At 38.1% G+C, this 18,401-nt stretch overlaps 2 protein-coding genes across 2 annotated transcripts; both read right to left on the minus strand.

Moving 5' to 3' along the window:
* Window positions 1-1,082: 1,082 nt before the first annotated feature.
* Window positions 1,083-5,241, minus strand: LOC121948122 (fibrinogen-like protein 1). Its single transcript, XM_042493397.1, has 8 exons — window positions 5,205-5,241; window positions 5,023-5,091; window positions 3,898-4,066; window positions 3,551-3,710; window positions 3,328-3,416; window positions 2,998-3,086; window positions 2,343-2,530; window positions 1,083-1,643 (listed from the first exon to the last, which is right to left on the minus strand). Exons 2-8 carry the CDS (start codon window positions 5,083-5,085, stop codon window positions 1,445-1,447), a joined length of 957 nt encoding a protein of 318 aa, XP_042349331.1. The 5' UTR covers window positions 5,086-5,091; window positions 5,205-5,241; the 3' UTR covers window positions 1,083-1,444.
* A 6,560-nt stretch (window positions 5,242-11,801) lies between these two features.
* Window positions 11,802-18,325, minus strand: LOC121948248 (cyclic nucleotide-gated cation channel-like). The gene is made up of 10 exons (XM_042493593.1): window positions 18,222-18,325; window positions 16,839-16,949; window positions 16,456-16,647; window positions 16,241-16,351; window positions 15,243-15,349; window positions 14,634-15,121; window positions 13,903-14,181; window positions 12,880-12,978; window positions 12,091-12,468; window positions 11,802-11,987 (listed from the first exon to the last, which is right to left on the minus strand). Exons 1-10 carry the CDS (start codon window positions 18,308-18,310, stop codon window positions 11,802-11,804), a joined length of 2,040 nt encoding a protein of 679 aa, XP_042349527.1. The 5' UTR covers window positions 18,311-18,325.
* Between the last annotated feature and the right edge of the window lie 76 nt (window positions 18,326-18,401).

An 18,401-nucleotide genomic window follows, 5' to 3' on the forward strand; every position in this document is an offset into this window, starting at 1 on the left:
AATGAATTAACCATTATATTCAGTCTCCATGAAATGGTATCAAATGATCAGTATATGAAGTGTGCAAGAGGTTATGGTTAAGGTTAATATATTAATATATGTATCTTTGACTATGTAATATTTACAGCAAGTCAGGTCTTAGAGGTGCAGATTCAAGAAAATGAAATAATTCAATGGAAAAACGGCCATGATTCATTGTTTTATTTGGTGAATCTGGACTATAATGCACATTGACAGAGAGATATAGTTGGATGTATGTTCACAAGGTGAGTTGTTAATAACCTCTATGTGTGAGAAAGGATCTGTGACTTTTTTAAAAGTATTCCTTTATTTCAACTGTTGTGATATATAAGCAATTTATGTTAATATTCATAACATTTGGGAAAAAAAACTCCCAATAGCCTGCTGAGCTCAGCTGTACTTTGTCATATATCATTGTATAAAAAGAACACTCCCAGTTCTTGTTACAGCCATTTTCAATGACATGATAATGGTTCCTTTCACTGCCTTCAGTTCAATGTGTCTGTGTCTGGCACACACTGTCATCAGATTTCCCTTTTCTCCACTAAACTAAAAACAGGCAGTTGTGTGTGCAAAATACTTCCCCTTTCAACATTTGTGTCTTTAAATCAGGCAAACAGTTTTGAAAGGGCTCTCACAAGTATGTTGCTATATAAGATACTAAAGTCTTTAAAGTTGCTGATGTATTGTTAAGGCACAGCTCACCCTTAAATCAACATTTTTCTCTTAACTGTAGAGCTATTTATCAGTCTAGATTGTTTTGGTGTGAGTTCCCAAGTGCTGGAGATATTGCCTATATGTCAGCATTCTCTCCAATATAATGGAACCAGATGGCACTTGGCTTTTGGTGCTCAAAGTGCAAAAAAATACATTTGAAAAATTCAACAGCAGTGTCTCTTTTCAGAAATCATGACCCAGTTAGTCAAGATAATCCATAGACTTTTTTCACACAGAAACTATTGTCTTTCTTCTTAACTACACCCACCGACTGTATCACCACACAGAAGGAAAAGTATATCTACTCAATGAGGGGCTTAAGCTCGTGACCTCACAAGACCAGTGCACCATTTGTTCATTCATTTTTCAAAATGAAACCATAATTTTTTTTAAAAATGACTTGTTTTTCCATATTCATTTCCAAAACCAGAGAGATAAAAATGGATAACGACTTATTTTTCCAGTTCATGATTTTGCGCTCAAATTTTAAAAATAGCTCAGTGGTGCAATAGCAGTAGATGCACACTTCCTTCTGCAGGGTTCTACATATAAAGGAGTTGATTAGTGCTAAATATGCAAACAACTTTTGAGGATTTGAGAGGTTAAAACTATAATTATGTTTTGTTGTGTATGAAATATGACTTCACATCATTTAAAGCATGTTTGTCAAGCTGACAAAAATCGCTGAACCAAGAAGATATCTGATCTAGGAAGGTGGTTTGTGCTGAACAGCATTGGGGTCATAAATTGGATCAATTTTGAAGTCAGTGGGTCGCAGCATCATGATGCTTGTCTTCAGAGAGTACCACCATCCTCTCCAAGTGTACCAAACTATGCCATCATCTGTGAATGCTTTGTAGTGCCCATTGGGGTAGTACAGGCCATTAAGATGGGCTGAGTGACACCTGGACAGGATAGAAAGGGAGGAATATTTAGCTTTTTTTTACTGCAGCCAGTGACTGATCATCTTGCATTATGTATCTAAAATGAGAGGAGTCTCTGTCTATCTGTATATCTGTCCTTCTGTTTTCTTGACAGCTGTCCATCTGATCAATTTCACGCCTTGCAGGTGTATAACTGAGGACCCGAGGAAGTGCAGTGTTGAGTGCCAGTTTTTGAGATTTAATGGACATATTTATTATTAGTAGTGTTTTACTACTGCCAGAAGAACACACTCAATAGTGTATTAAGGGGGGGGGGGTATTTATTATTACACTGCTGAATGTTATGCTGGGTACAGCTTAATTTCAGTCACTTGCTACAGTATATTCAACAACAGATGAGGAAAGAGAGTTCAGGGGTACCAGAGATGTTAAATTGTAGCAAATATTTCAAGCATTAGCAATGTAACTTTTGGAATTAACTCATTTTTTCCTGGAAATAGCCTGGTCCCATTAAGCTAAACATTTGCAAATGATGAATATACTCTAGCTTTGCTAAGTGATGCAACTATGCCATGGCAGTTGTATGACTCAGGAGCAAATGAAGCACAGTGTCCGGTGTGAAGTTGTTTTGAAGAGCGGCTCTTGAAAAATTTGTAAGTAGCAATACCAGAGGTCAAGCAGGCACATTTTTAAAGGGCACTAGTGTCACAAAACTCATACCTGTTGAACCACCAGCCTCCTTTGTCTTCCTGGGCACAGTTTCCTGAATACTTATCGTTGTCCTTGTCGTAAGTGCTGAATTCAATATTCTGGTGACTGGCCCACCACGACACACCAAACTCATAGTTTCCAGACAGAGCATCTCCAGCTGTACCTACATAGGATCCAAAGGTAAGTCGGTAGTGATCCTGCAGAGAGATGTGAAGAAAGCTGGTGAACTTGCATAGAAATGAAAAGAATAGTTTGACATTTTCTTGCGGAGTTCCAGGAGGACTGGTTGCGAAAGAGTATGGGCTCTTTCTTCAGAAAACAACAATGTCTTTTAAACATTGTTTTTTGAAAGGATTAGGGGGGAAAAGTGTAACTTGTTAATTAATTAATTTTAGAGATGTTAGGTCGATTTCTTCACGTCAGTTTTCTAGTCTTTATACTAAGCTAAGATAATTGTCTGCTCATCTAACACTCGACAGAAAAGCAAATAATTTTCCAAAACTGATGACGATTCCTTGAAGCCATGAGAGAAAAAGAGGGAAACTACCTTAAATTAACACATTAATAAAAGATGATTAAATGCACAAATTTTTACTCTTTCAAAAATTCAGTCTAATATTCAGATTTTCTTTATTTCATTTTATTGGTCAGTCAGCATCAACACCTGCTCATTGGCCACTTTGAAGTTCTTGTACTCGGCATAGCACTGGTGGCCATCAAAGTCTTCCAGGTGAATCCTCAGAGAATAACTCCCTTTAGCAGACAAACAAAGGAGTGAAGCAAAACAGTGAAACTGCGGGTCGGAAAACCAAAACAATTAATTCAAAGACGCTTAATTGTTCCATAGATCTGCAGAGTTGGATGATAATTCTCTGCGGGTTTGTCACTTAAAGCATCACCTTTTACATTACATAGTCATTTCATTAATTGTCAGTATCTGATTATCTATTAATATAGCTTTGATACAACATATAGTAAAAGCAGCGGGGTTTACCTTGTGTAGTGATGTAATGCAGGTTGTCATTGCCAAGCCAGAACTCTGCATCCATCTCTCCAAAACCATCCTTATACTCTGCCCATGACCTGACAGACAGACAGATAGATAGATAGATAGATAGATAGATAGATAGATAGATAGATAGATAGATAGATAGATAGATAGATATGCATTAGATAGATGCATTGCCATTAGCAGTTACGAGACGTCACAGACACACCTGTTAAACCTCTCCGTTCCATTGATCCGTCTCTGAATGACAATCCAACCGCCTTCACCACTCATATCACAGTAGACTCTGACTGGGCCAGGACTGCCTTGAGGTTTGATTGTGTAGAAACCACTGGATTTGTAGCCAGAACTGAAGGGCTGGGAGCAGTCTGACACACACACACACACACACACACACACACACACACACACACACACACACACACACACACACAGATACACACTCTGTCTTTGGTACATCATCTGGTTCCTGTTTCTGCAATATGAGACCTGAAACAAGACATGTTAAGCTTTCAAATGTTATTTTTTCAGTCTTGTGGCCACCATGGCTCTGACCTGCGTACTGGGTGTCCTGGCTCTGGTCAGGACTAGCTGCGTCCTTGTTGGCAGATTGGTCCATCTGTGTTAGTCTACGTAGGTGGAGTTCTCGATCTTGAAGCTGGCTCTTCAGAAGCTTCTCCTGTTCCTGCAGACGAGCCACCTCCTCACGGCAACTGTCTGGTGCCTACACACACATTCGGATTGCTAAAGTTTGGAGGATCATCAATTATAGTCATTCCTTAACACTGATGTAAAAGAGCAGTTAGTTGTTTTGTCTGTATGAAAACCAAATGTGTAAACTCGAAAGTGTTAAGGGGGTTTTGCGTCGAACAATTTATTTGCTGGGAGCAGTGGCTTTCTTACAGTGTCAACACAAACAAACAACATACAGCATTCTATTTTGATTTTCTACTCTATTTTCCCACATAGGTCTACCTCTATTGGTACCTCCAATACCGGCTTAAAGGCGAGACAACTCTGTCCCCTCATTCTGCAGTCCTACCTTTTGTGCAGAACAGCAAAGCAAGATAACGGCGCCATATTTCCACCTTAAATAGGCAGCGTAAAAGGGGCTATTGACTTTGTGGTTGTTATGTGCCTCTACAAAGTAATTTTGTGTCTCTTTTGGCCCCTGAGTCTGTGCCACGGGCCCTTCAGTCCATCCATGTTAACCAGCTGCTGGCCCTAGCTTTATATTTAGTGTGCAGTTATGAAAGTGGTATTAATCTTATTTTCTACCTCCCAACAAAAAAAGCAACTAAGTGTATTCCTTTGTGTTTATTATTTCTTTAAAGAGACACCAACCAGTCAAGGTTCATTGTTTGCATTTTAAAGTTTTCCGGGTACAGAAATACAAACTTGCAAACACAAAAATATCACATCTACCATTGTAAGGATATGATGAAGTATTCCTGGTGCTTTTAAAACAGGATGAATATTTAAATAGAAACTGAGCTTGGATGTTATGTTAGAAAGTGTGAAAAGTCAATATCATTCTGTTTTTCACTTTCACTCAAATAGGTCCTGCAACTTTGAAACGAATACATTTTTTTAACTGAAACCCATAAAGGAAGTGAGGTCTTTCAAGATGTAGATGTAAATCAGCAAAGCATCCCGACTCTTTCTTTTCGGAGTACTTACATGAAGAGATTGAGAGCAAGCTGTGATGACCATCAGTCCTGTGAGCAGCAGTGAGCCTTCCATCCTCTTCTTTTTTCAATAGCACAAAGATAAAATAAATAATAAAAAATAAAGAAGATCTACTTCTCTGAGTTAAGTCGAATTGGGGTAGATTTTGACTGAGAACATGTTAGATATGTTACCTGGATCTGAACAAAGTTGTGTCTGAGGCAAAGGAGAAACTGACTAAATACCTGATTCTCTACAGTTATAAACTACATAAAATCTGCAGGGAGTGTCCAAAACAGATGTACTTTTGCCAAACGTAGACACACTTTCCGAGAAGATCTCTTATGCAATGGAACATAAAAATCAGCTGTTGCTTATTATCCCCAAATCTTGCTCTCCTTTTGCCTGTGATCTGCCATCTGTCTTCTCTTTTTTCTCTCCTCTGTTCTCCTCCTGCCAGCTCTTTGATTTGGCTGCTCCATTTATCCAGCTCTGAGTGTCATCAAAAGACTCAAGTAGTCATTTTGTTGATGAGCAGTATTATGCCGTTTTCAAGTAAATGTTGCGAGCAGCTAAATGCCGCTGAAGGTCAGCTCTGAACAAGGCAGGAAGGGGCAGAGCTGAAAGACACATTTTTATCTCAAAGGAGTAAATAATGTGGCTGATTTCAAGAATTCAAAATGAAGAGGAAATGTATTCCATCATAGAAATAAAGACAAAGAAGGTGATCGTTCTGGGAAGAATGCCTCATCTTGTTATTGCCGAGAGCCAGGAAAGAAGACTGATAGCTCTCCCATGTCTGTACGATTAATACAGGCCCAAAAATACTTTTTTTCCAATAGCTCTATACTATAGGGAAAGCAAAATCTGTAAATTAGGGGATACTTTTTTTTAAACCATCACAGCCCTGTGAAATGACTCGTTTTACTATCAGATTTTGAGCCATTAGATCCAATAACATTTCGAAAGTCTAGAGATAAAAAAATATCTCTATATATCCCCATCTTGTTTCAACAGGTGGTAACAAGTATTATTCACAACCAACTGACAGACAATGTTTTGTGTTATTCAATCTTCGTTGCTCAAATCTGAATCCAAATCATTTATTCCAACTCCAAATGTAATATAGAAGCAGAGGTAGAACATATTTTCTACTTGTTGGTAGTATTTGTGCACTGAAAATAATACATTGAATAAGAAAATTTAAAAAAAAACTTATAAACAGATGAGTATACTTATAATACCACTTGTAAAATAATGCATTTTAATATTTGTTGGTCCTCCAACACTGTATATCCATCAGTATGACTTGTTCGGCATCCTCATGCATGTTGGTGGTCCTTTCCTTTTCTGAGGTCATTACAGTGATCAGTGATCCTAGACAAACATACACACACACACATAAATGTACTCAATTTATCTTTGTTAATTGTGTGGTTAGTGTTATCAAAAATATGCTCATATATGTTGGCAAAGGAAGCCATCCAGATGAATTAGCTTTAAACATTAAGTTAAACTCATTAATATCATTGCTTTTCTCCTTGTGTTTTTAAAATAAATCAGATTTGCTCAGGTGTCAAAAGTTTGATTGACGGATGCAGGTATTCTTAGCCTCTAATACAGCAATATTTTAAAACGGGATTTTTTAACTTTCAAAATGAACATTATCACATGATAATAACATCATAGGTAATTATCAGCTCAACGTTTTATGATGAATCTCACCTTCAGGTCTAAGTCAGACTTCCTCTGGACACCATGAGTGTCTCTCCTCCTTGTTGCTACTCTGTCAGCTTTTCCTGGAAAGAGAAGAAAATATCACCTACATTTCAAGTACTACAACAAATGATGAAGCCCCTCTACTACTGTTACGTGTGATAATCTAAATATAAAACACTACCTTTAATATCCACCTCTGTCCACTGTGAGAACACAGGATCATCTGGCTGAGCATCATCAGATTTCTTATAGTAATACTGTTCATCAGGGGGCCCAAACCTCTACAATAAAACACATATACACACTTCTTACAGTAAAGCTGCATTATTTGTCAAGAGGATCAAACCACACTCGCACATTAAACTTTTTACCTTTCTAATGCTGGATAATAACACACACATGTGCATACACAGGCATACTTTACCATGTCAGGCCACATGAAGCTGATGAAGAGAATGATGGGGAGTCCAACAGTGAAGACATAGACACCCCAGAGCCAGGGACGCTGGTGGGTGGCCAGTAGGAGGCTTTCTATGATACCTGACTAAAATACACATATGCTGATACAGTACGTCACGTTTTTATATGATCATATCTACATGTGTCTACATTTGTCATGGATTCAGACCTGAATTTTAAAAAACACATACAAACAATTACAAAGCCAGCTTACTATCACCTCAAGAATATTTCTAGGATTAAAGGTCTGATGTCGCAGCAGGACCTTGAAAAACTTGTCCATGCATTTATCTTTAGTCGAGTTGACTACTGTAACAGTATCTTCTCTGGTCTGCCTAAAATCAGACAATTCAGCTGATCCAGAACGCTGCTGCTCGAGTCCTTACTAAGACCAAGAGAGCGGACCACATCACTCCAGTTCTGAGGTCTCTACACTGGCTCCCTGTCTCTCAGAGAATAGACTTTAAAATTCTCTTGCTAGCATATAAAGCACTGAATGGTTTAGGCCCAAAATACATCAAAGACCTTCTAGTCCAGTATGAACCATCAAGACCACTCAGGTCATCTGGTGCAGGTCTGCTCTGTGTTCCAAAAGTCAGAACTAAACATGGAGAATCAGCATTCAGTTTCTATGCTCCGTATATCTGGAACAAACTACCAGAAAATATCAGGTCTGCTGAGAGTCTGAGCTCTTTTAAGTCAAGGTTAAAGACTCACCTGTTCACTGCTGCCTTTGACTAAAAGGCTTTTTACTTTTTAAATTTTATATTTTACTTCGAAACTCTGCACTGCAACTCTTATTTCAATATATGTGTTTATATATTTTTGGGTTTTATCTGTTGTTTTCCCACTTGCTGTTTTTAATCACCTTTTACATGCTTCTTTTGTAATGTTTTAAATGTGTTTCCTTTCCCCCTGTTGTTGTATTTCAATGTTCTGTGTGAAGCACCTTGAATTGCCTTGTTGCTGAAACGTGCTATACAAATAAACTTGCCTTGCCTTGCCTTGCCTTACAGTATATCCAACCTACTGTATATAAACATGCATAATTATTAACGAGCAACAAATGGTATGAAAGTCAAAGATGAAAACCACAGTAATAATAATACTATGACCACAGAATGAAAAAGAATCATGTGAAAGAAAAACCTAGGGAATAGAACATACAGAGATATATATAGGATTCATAAAATGAAAAGATGTGGAAAGGGAACATCATTTAGGAGGGGGAACCACAAAAACTGGACTGAGTATTAGTCATCTGCCTGATTAAAACTAGAAACAGGTGCTGCTTCTTTGGGAAACGTTTTTGACACTACTCATGCTTCCAGTGAAATCTGAGCACGTGCTACGCTGAATAACCCCATGAGGAAGTCGTTTTGCATGAAAGTCAAAATCCAGCGTTATCATGTTTTGATTATTTTTAATTGTCTAAACCTGATTCATGGGTTGCAGATAACTATTACTGATTTTTGCTTGAGTTTTTTAATTTAATGCTAAAACAATCTTGTGTCATATTTGCTAAAATGTTCTGTAAATGTACTATATTCTGGAAGAAGTACACGACGTAATCTCTGGAAAAAAATCACATTCTTCCTCCTTTTTTTACTGCTTCTAATGGCATTTGTTTTACCACAATGTACCAAAAACAACCAATCAGAGCCGAGGAGTCTCTAACGTAGCTGTCAATCATGTCAATCACCGCTTGTGAACTATGGTCAAACTGTCAAACCAGGCAGCAATGATCAAATATCAATCAAGACTCTGTTACTGCAATGTCTATTTTTTTCCCGAAATGCTTTCAGAAACATATTTTAGTGTACTGGTTAGCTGTGAAATGAGGAACAGTCAACTGAAGTGCCAAGTACTACCCACCAACCAGACCAAATTTCTCATTTTACAGCTAAACAGTACACTGAAATATGTTTTTGAGAATACTTCTTTAGTGCTGTGTGAATATAATGATTTTTTTTTTTTTTTACTTTATAAAGTTTCTCAACTACAGCTTGAATGGCAGACCTTCACAATGTTTATTTTCAAGTGTATAGTCCAAATAACAAGCAATAGTGGCCTATTAAATAAATTATCACTCCAACTGAGGTGGATCAATATTTCATCCAGCCTATTATCTTTACTAGCATGAGTAATGGAATTTTGAAAGCAAATCTTTTTTTTCTACATAATTGGCATTTAATATATCTTTTTTCTACATATCTAAAAAGATATTTTAGTACTATTAAAGAACCATGAAGCTAAAATAAAGCCCTAAACCTTAAAAAAAAGGAAAGACAAAAAAAACAATTTCTTTAAAGAGTCTTACCAAATGTCTCCATATTGATTCTTTGGGATTCATTTTTATTTTTTTATTGTTTGCTTATAATTCATGTGTTTGCATGTCTATGTGTACTGATGAAAAAAAAAACTATAAATTGCAGTTAACCTAGGTCTTACCTGTGCTGCAGCAGACACAGGTGTCACACTGGCTACCAGAATCGCACACAGCAACACAAAGCTCATCTCCATGTCTGGAACACACACATAGAAATGTCCACATACACACGGTCAACAACAGTCAATATACTGCACATGTTCACCTTGCACACACAAAATGAAACACTTAGATAAGATAACTCACAAAGATCTTCGATTAGGGACAGAAAGAAACATTTCTCTCTTTCTAAATCTATCATATGACTGCAAATATGAATGTGAAACAGAAAGATAAAGGACAAAAAAAAGTAAGATTGTTAAGACAGACTTCTAAGACAGAAAATTAAAACTAGATGCAAGGAAAGAAACATGCACAGAGTACAAGGGGAAGTAGATGTGGGACAAAAACAAAGAAGACTGAAAAAAGAAATGAGAGTAAAAGAAAGAGAAGCACAGAGGAAGCTACAGAAGCAAACAGTAATGTTTCTACCTTTTTTTTTAACTCAGTGATTACTCACACTTTCCTAGAGTTCCTTAGAAGTCGCTTCCTGAAAACTTCTTGTCGTGCTGTTGGACTTTGGTCGCAAGTGACTTGCTGACATGGCTGCTGGGCATGCAGCAGCCCCATAAGAACAGTACAACATGGTTATCAACATAAATACATACTAACACAGCATGTCATGGTAATAAAGTAGCTGTGTCAAAAGTATGTAATGTGTGTCATTTATCATGCTCACAATATATGGTCAGCAAAGTAGTGAAAAAGAGGAGAAAAAAGAAATTGCTGATGATGTTTCTCTTCATCAGTTCCATCTGCATTCGATAAGGCTATAACGCGTCATCTCTAGTCAGGCCAAAAGTGTCCTTTTCTCACATTTTTATTATTAATTTAAGTGCGTGAGTTCAGAAGCATAATCACCAGATAAAAATATTGGCAATGTGTGTTTCTGCAAACCACAGATACATTTGTTTGTTATTTTATGTAATATATATGTTGAAACTGTACGTTTTAACAACACTGTGGTTAACATCTGGTCATGTTTGTAATCATAGTTAGGAAAAGACCATATTTTGGCTCAACCCTCTGAAACTTGGGCGGATTGGCCTGATTTCATTCAATTAGCAAGAAGTTCGTTAAAAAGTCAAAAAAAAAAAATACCTGAAAATCAGCAAAATAAATAAATAAAAAAGTATAAAAAGAGTAAAAACAATCTTACAGAAACTACAGGTAAATGGCCTCAAATAAACTGCATAAAATCATAATAAGTCTGTAAATTCCTTAAAATATATAATCGTGACCATTCAAATACATTTCTCTTAGAATTATCCTTGGAAGTATAGACAACACTAAAGCTGTGACAAGAAATGCTGAAAAGAATTACTTGAAATTTTAACATTTATGGACAGCTGAATTGACTGCTGTTTGTTATCTTGAAGCAGTTATGAGGAACGACAAGTGTTTGAGCACACTTTTATTAAAAGAACATGAAACATTCCTGTAGATACATCGAACATCCACTGGACTTGTGTTGTGATTATAAAGATGCTTTGAAGCATGTAAGTGCCATACTCAGATTTACTGGCAGCAAAGTAATTACTGGCATTCATGGAGAATTTAGGCCCCCTGGTGGAAAAAGACATAACTGAAGACAACTGTTCAGACACAAGTCAAGTGGACTGTGGGGTTTTTAGTTGTTTTAATTCAATTTAATTTAATTTAATCTATTTTTTTTGTACTGACTAATGCTCCATAGTGTACTGATTAAGATCTGTGTTATTCAGTATTAGCAATTGATTCATTCTGACATTGTTTTGTTTTTTAATAAGTTTTTTTTTAAATTGTGTATCTGTGCACTTTTAAGTACTTTAGGCACAATTTAATGTATACATAAAGCTATACACATAGAGTTTATAAGTTTCATAATGAATTCAGTGTATATGAATATGAGCTTATTCTCCTTTCAAAACTTTAAACTTTAAAAAGTTATGAAAGAGACGTGAAGACAGCTTCAAAATGAAATACTAAAACCTTTACATTGAATTGTGGCAAATATTATATGCTAAACATCAAACAAAATGAGAGGTCTACAGTGTTTTCTTGTGTATTAGTACTATTAAAGAACCAGTGAACACGTTCAGAATTTTTAGACAATAATGATTCTGTGTCCTCAATAGTACGTCCTTCAGAGGCGGATGTTGATTTCACTGCGCACACCGTCCCCCCCGGAAACACTCTCGTTGCCGTCGGCGTCTGACAGGAAGCCGCTGCCTGTCCCCACTGTGGTGACGTTGTGTTCGAGGGTTGTGATTCGCTGTTTCAGTCGAAGCTGGGAGGAGTTGAACTCACTCTGCAGGCGGGCCAAACACGTCTAAAAACAAAATTATCATAAATTATCATCATTATTGTAATGGCTGGCTAGAACAGAGCAATTACACCATCAGCAGCTGCAGTAGTGGACTAATGGTTCTGACCTGAAGCCGATCCAGACTGGTTTCCAGCCTCTCCACCTTCTCCTCCAGCTCCTCCCCTGCAGATACATTTAATTCCTCCAGAAGCCCCTCCTTCCTCAGGATGTCCCGCCCCCTCTGCTCCAGCTGGGCCCTGGCGTGGGGGAACTCCTGGAGTGCCTCCATCAGGTCTTGTTTGGAAAGGCAGAACAGATCCGAGTATCCCAGACTGCGAATGTTAGCCGTCCGTCTGTTTCCCATCTTGCTGCCGCTGATGTTGAGGATGCTGATTTCTCCGAAGCAGCTTCCTGATGTCAGAACAGCAAACTGGGTGGATCCATCCTCCCCCACCACTGCCAGCTGGCCATCTTTAATTATATACATCTCTTTACCCACATCTCCCTGGAAAAAACACAGACAGTATTTTTAACAGAAATGCTGTCTGAAAGGACAGTACAATGCATGGAAACGTAAAACTAGCCAAGCAGCCTAGTGTAAAAAAGGAACAACAAGCATTTTTTTTGTTAGCAGTGCTACACTTAGCACTACTTTTGGTATAGTTGTAGTAACTCAGGCTAGAAACATCAGTAAATGTAAAGTTATCAATTACAAAACTGTCTTTTTGACCACTAGCAGTGCTGTGGAGTAATGTTTTTGCAAGTGGATCTCCATTGTGGGCACCAAAGTACAAAGCAGGGGCAGGTTTTCCGGTGCATGTGCTGGGTGACCAACTTTTATTATTTCATCAGAATAAACTGACACCCCTTTCAAGGTTTAATACATCCATAACATAAAAGTAAGATGAAGACTTACCTTTCTACAGATGTAGTCTCCAGGACTGAAAACCTGAGGTCGAAGTTTTAATACCAATTCTACAAGAAGGCCTGCCTCACAGTCCTGGAAAATACGCACCTATGCGCGTGCACGCGCGCACGCACACACACACACACACACACACACACACACATACAGAAATAATGTTTGAGGAGCTTGCATGTAATAACATTTTGATCTTTTGATGACAATCTCTACACATATACTTTGCATAAATGAAGTAGAGATGCTTAGAGATGAAAATGCAATTTGTCCACATTGACTACGTTCAAACACACAAAAAAATCCCCTTATTCCAAAAAAGACAATATTCCTGCTAAACTGTTTACATGGCTACTGAAATATCACTAATACTCCCATTTACATCCAGCCATGAAAATTTTGATGAATGTGACTTAAAATGTTGTCATGTTGAAATATGTAAAATCGAAAATACTGAAGCTGCCATTGCGCAAATTTCACTTTTTTACATAAAAAATGATGATTTAAAACAAAAATAATTTGTTTCATAGTTTTCCACCTGTGGCAGACTTGTTCACCCTCTTTTATTCCTTTAATCACCCTTTTGAAAAAGTCAGCATTTAAATATTTGCACATCCAAAAACCTGTTGATTTCCATGTCTTGCATAATGTATAAAACTAGGTGTTTTTCTACTTTTAACAGTAAATGTGGGCTTTTCTTTTTAGGCATGCAGCTCTACTCCTGCCTTTCAAACTGTTGGCTAGCTGGTTTGTGTACGATACATTCATGATAACACACTGAGCTAGCTGTAAACAGGCAAGTGGCCGTGTGTCTCAAACTGTGGGAAACCCCAATTGAAACACACATTCTGAATACGCTGTTTAGATGTCTAAAGAATGTTCCCAAATAAAAACCTGAAATATCGGCATATCTCACGTTATTGGAAAAAGCCCCATTCAAAAAAGAATTCATTCACAATACCAAATTTCTACAATAGTGGACTATTACTGTGCACATAAACTTATTCAATGTGTCTTTACCTTCTTCAGTGTGTCCAGGTGAACATTAATAGCAATCTCTGCCCTCAGTTTATTAGGCAGGCTCCTCAGCACTTCCTGTTCATCTATCGTCTTCTGATTGGTCCAGAGGTAGTCAAACCAGCGGATGACGCGCTGCTCTAGCACCTTGCTTACATGCCTAAATTGCATGTAGTGTTTCAGGGAGTCTACGCGGCTCTGAAAGGCGGCTCTCGTGGCATTCATATTGGAGATCATGGATCCAACATTTCCCACGATAGAGGCAAAAATCAGAACACCAACCTGGGAGGGAAATACAAACATTAGCCATTTTGATCACCTGGGATCTGCAGGGTTCCCACCAAGTTAGCAGGGATCGTTCTCACAACATTGTCTAACGTTACCTACAAGATGCAATAATGTTTTAAAGCAAACATTTTAACCTAATGTTAAAGAACATTTTTAAGATGTTTATCCTTTCAAATAATGTTTCAATAAGGTTAAATCGTGACTAAGATTTAACATTATAACTGCAACGTTCTAAGGATGTTTTGGTGATGTTGAGAGGTGACACATTATAGAATGTTCTTTTATAAAATGTTCCCATAATGTTTCATGAGAACACAGGATGAAGATTTTCAAAGCAACATTCAGAACATATAAAAACATTGCAAACAGGTTCTAAAAACAGTATATGGCTTTTATGGATCCTTCAAGGTAAGACAGCTAAGGTTACACCTTTGCTATGGACTCACCAGAAAGTCAAATATGAGGAACAGATATTCCTCATCTCTAACAGGAGGAGGCGTCTCTCCAATGGTGGTCAGGGTCAGAGTGGACCAGTACAGACAGTATATGTAACTTCTGGTCAGGGAGCCAAACTCTGGATCTGATGAATTGGGATAAACCCAAGAATCAGAGCCCAGTCCGAGTACCTTGGAGAAGCTGTAGTACCCACAGGCGTTCCAATGGATGATCACCAGGATGTAGAGAACCAGCTTACAGATTCTGAAAGCGTTGGGGTAGCCCGTTCGTGTCTCTGTTCGTTCAAACCACTCAAAGAGACGGGGCAAGCGCAGCAGCCGGTTGAATCGTAGAAGAGGGGTGTAGTTGATTCCAACCGTCAGGTATAGCAGGTCAGTTGGAAGGATGGAGCAAATGTCGCTTTTGCACTGCAAGGTTCGTACATAGGTTTCTCTCAGACGCCGCACATCTTTCACCATCAAGCCTTGATCCAAGAAACCTTCACAGACATAAACACAAATTCATGAATGAATGACTGTAGGTGTCTCTCAGATTGCAAATGTACAGTTTCTTAATGTTTTCATGTAGTAATGGATGTCTCTTTAAAGTTTTTTTAGTACCTGTGTGAAGACGAACAGCGATATCCAGGATATAGACTCCATCACAGATGTAGTCCAGTACCAGCCAAACCAACACATTCCTCATCTGGAGCTCATCAAAACAGGCCCTACAGAAGCACATACACTGAATCACTATCATCTTAACCAGCTCCTGTGGGAATATCTGGCTCTTTAGCTACTAAATGCTTCACATTGTTCACTAACTAGTCACTAACTTTGTCTGTCTGCCTTTAGTGCTGGGCAGGTAGTGTACAGTGGGGTTTTTTGGAGCTTTTTTTGCTTAAAACAGCTGCTTTGGTGTTGCTGAAATCAAGGTTTATAAGAGCGGAATGAATTAATGGGCTTATTGTTTTTTAGGACCCAAAAGCAGAGTCAAACATGGAGGGCTGGATGATGATGGTGGGTTTAATGGTTTAATGGTGGAATGTGGAAAGCTTGAGATGGCAGGGAAAGGAAGGGTGTAGTGTTCAGATGGAGGTTGTGAGATGGTGTGGAAGCAGATGCTGACAATCGGAGGCACAGGAGAAAATGATCAATAAGCAGGCTCAAAAAACACAAGGAAAATCTACAGTATCAAAAGCTGCAAAGAACTACCACTGAGTCTGAAGGAATGATCTGCCAATGAGTAAATAATGCCCCTAGGTTCTTATACTGCATGGTAATGACATGATTGAAGACAGAAGTGTAGACTGATTCAGGAGCCAGGTGAGGGGAAGTCACGCCCACAACATGCAGACACACAGGAGAGGTGGAAACATGAGGGGAAAAAGGGAGAGGAACACAAGGAAAACCTGGAGTCATGGCCAAAGCTGAGACAGAACGGAGACAAATTGCTGATTGGAGAACAAACTGATAAGCTGATGTGCTAAAACGCTTTGTAGAACTGAAGGAACTGCACAGTCTGTTGATAATTGTGTGATTTTGTCATGGAGGGACACCCCTTTTACATACCAATAAATAGTATACATTGTTGTACAGGTACAATAATAGTTCCCAACCTGACAACCAGTAGGGTCCAGTTATAAAAAACAGCTGCACCAATCACCATCAGCCAGTAGTAGTATGCATCATCAGATGGCGACAAGACCTCGACTTTACACTTCCTCCTCCTGGCAGAGAAGTGCAAAAGAAATAGAAAGAAAGATCTTTAGAAATGTCACTTGATGTTTTAATGTGCACGCACTTTGTATTTTTGTCCTTGTTGTTGTCTTACGAACGTCTGGAGCGTCTGATTTCATTATCTGCATCAGAGCCATTATGGCTGTGGCTGAACCTGCTGGGCGGGGCTTGTATGTCCGTGCTGGCGGGGCCTCTGAAGCGTTCCAAAAAAGAATCTGGTCGCTCTGTCTCCTCGACCAAACTCTTCTGCGCCCATTCTCTTAGAGTCACCACCATCCTAACTATCCTGAGGACACGTAAACACACAAATGTAAAATTTACTTATTAAAATCGGGCACTTAAAATGTACCTTTTTCCAATGATTAACATTATCAAACACTGGAAATAAATCTAATCTGAACACACAGACTATGGAGGAATATTTTAAAAGATGCAAAGTAAACTTGTGACTTTTAGCTCATTAATCAGCTGTCATACCTGGACAGGGCACCCCGTCCACGCAAGGAATTCTGGGAATTCACATCTCTTCTGTCAATGGCCGCCATTCTTTGAAGCTCTGAGGAGGTGTCATCACACATCGACTGTGCTCTAACACACATAAATCCCAACACACACATCACAAATACATAAAGAGAGTAAAAACAGTTACTGCTAAGACTCTTCCTTAGATTACATGGAGTGAAACTTGAAGTTTTCCTACCACCTGACAGTAAAAAAAATGGTCGACAACTACAATTCTGAAAGAAATTTACATATGTTCATATTTAATTTGTTTTGTTCAGACAGTGCTACAAACTGAGAGAATTTTTGACTGACAGCTGTGTTAGATTAGCCTTAAATTTTTAATTTGACTGAATTTGAAATGGTAAGTTGAATCAATACAACATTACCTCAACTTGTCTTCTCAGATACAGTCAACTTAAAATGTTAAGGCAGCCTGGACACGAACTTTTTTAGGTCAAAACAAATAGTTTATGTTTTTAGTCAGTGTGAATATAGTGACAGTTTCAGCAGATGTAAAAAGGTGACAAAATGTTTAAAATTCTAGCAAATGCCAATAGAGGCACTTCAAGGAGGCGGAACAAGATTGATTTTTGACACCTACCTCGTGTTTTACTGTACTACATTTGCTGATACTTTCACAATACTACAATATTGTGAAAGTATCAGCAAATACAACCATTTCTTAATTTTTTATTTTTTTTTTTGTAGAAGTTCCCAACTACAGCTTTAATTCAGACAAGAGGCTCATGTTACATAATTACACAATTGCACATACAGTGGAAAATATGTCATTTTCCTAAAAATTTCAGAAAGAGAAGTTTTACCAGATTTGGACCAAGTGGACTGAGTACATTAAACCTTTAAGGTCAGACTTTAGCTAACTATGGAACAAAGTGATAAGGAGTGAGAAATATATTGCTTTCTGTGTTGTTCTATGATATCTATCCATTGACTCCTTATTCATTTTATTTCTTTTTTCTTTTATTCTATGAGGTTTCTAATACAAAAGCTTCCCATGTTCCAGTTGTTTAAAAACTTAGATTAATGTTAGAAAAGAAAAAAACAATGGAAGAGCTTGACTTTATAACGGAAGTCAAATGCATCGCATTTTCTTGTTTTGAGTTTGCACAGTGCTATGTGAATAGATTTGCAGTGATACAGTAACTGTGAATGAATGTTAAATGAATGCTTTCCCAAAATAAAAGCTATATATACACAATTGCATGCTATTTGTTACAGCGTATGTGTGGATTTGTTCTGAACAAGTGAACTAATCCTAGGTATGCACAGGTCAGGTACCTGCACCATGATCATGAAAATGTGCATGTGTGTAGGTGTGTGTGTATGTGTGTGTACCTGCTCAATGTGCTGTCAGCTCGGTCACTCTCCTCCTCTGTCCATGTTTTCACAGACAGCCTGTGTGAATCCTGCACGGGACCAGTCATACTGCACACACAAACACACCAACGCAACCACAGACAGGGTCAAACAGACCAACACATGACAAGATACTCAACTTTAGACACACACACACAC

This window comes from Plectropomus leopardus, chromosome 9, assembly GCF_008729295.1.
Source record: "Plectropomus leopardus isolate mb chromosome 9, YSFRI_Pleo_2.0, whole genome shotgun sequence".
NCBI lineage: Eukaryota > Metazoa > Chordata > Actinopteri > Perciformes > Serranidae > Plectropomus > Plectropomus leopardus.

Bases quoted from the DNA above. Each gene is read 5' to 3' on its own strand.
- LOC121948248 (XM_042493593.1), bottom strand. From the start codon at position 18,310: ATGACTGGTCCCGTGCAGGATTCACACAGGCTGTCTGTGAAAACATGG. The intron at 16,648-16,838 runs GTATGACAGCTG...ACGTGTCCTCAG, and splicing joins GGACGGGGTGCCCTGTCCAG to GATAGTTAGGATGGTGGTGA. The intron at 15,122-15,242 runs GTACTAAAAAAA...ATGTCTGTGAAG, and splicing joins CGCTGTTCGTCTTCACACAG to GTTTCTTGGATCAAGGCTTG.
- LOC121948122 (XM_042493397.1), bottom strand. From the start codon at position 5,085: ATGGAAGGCTCACTGCTGCTCACAGGACTGATGGTCATCACAGCTTGC. The intron at 3,087-3,327 runs GTAAACCCCGCT...TGTCTGCTAAAG, and splicing joins GCATTACATCACTACACAAG to GGAGTTATTCTCTGAGGATT. The intron at 1,644-2,342 runs GTATGAGTTTTG...TATCCTGTCCAG, and splicing joins GGAGGCTGGTGGTTCAACAG to GTGTCACTCAGCCCATCTTA.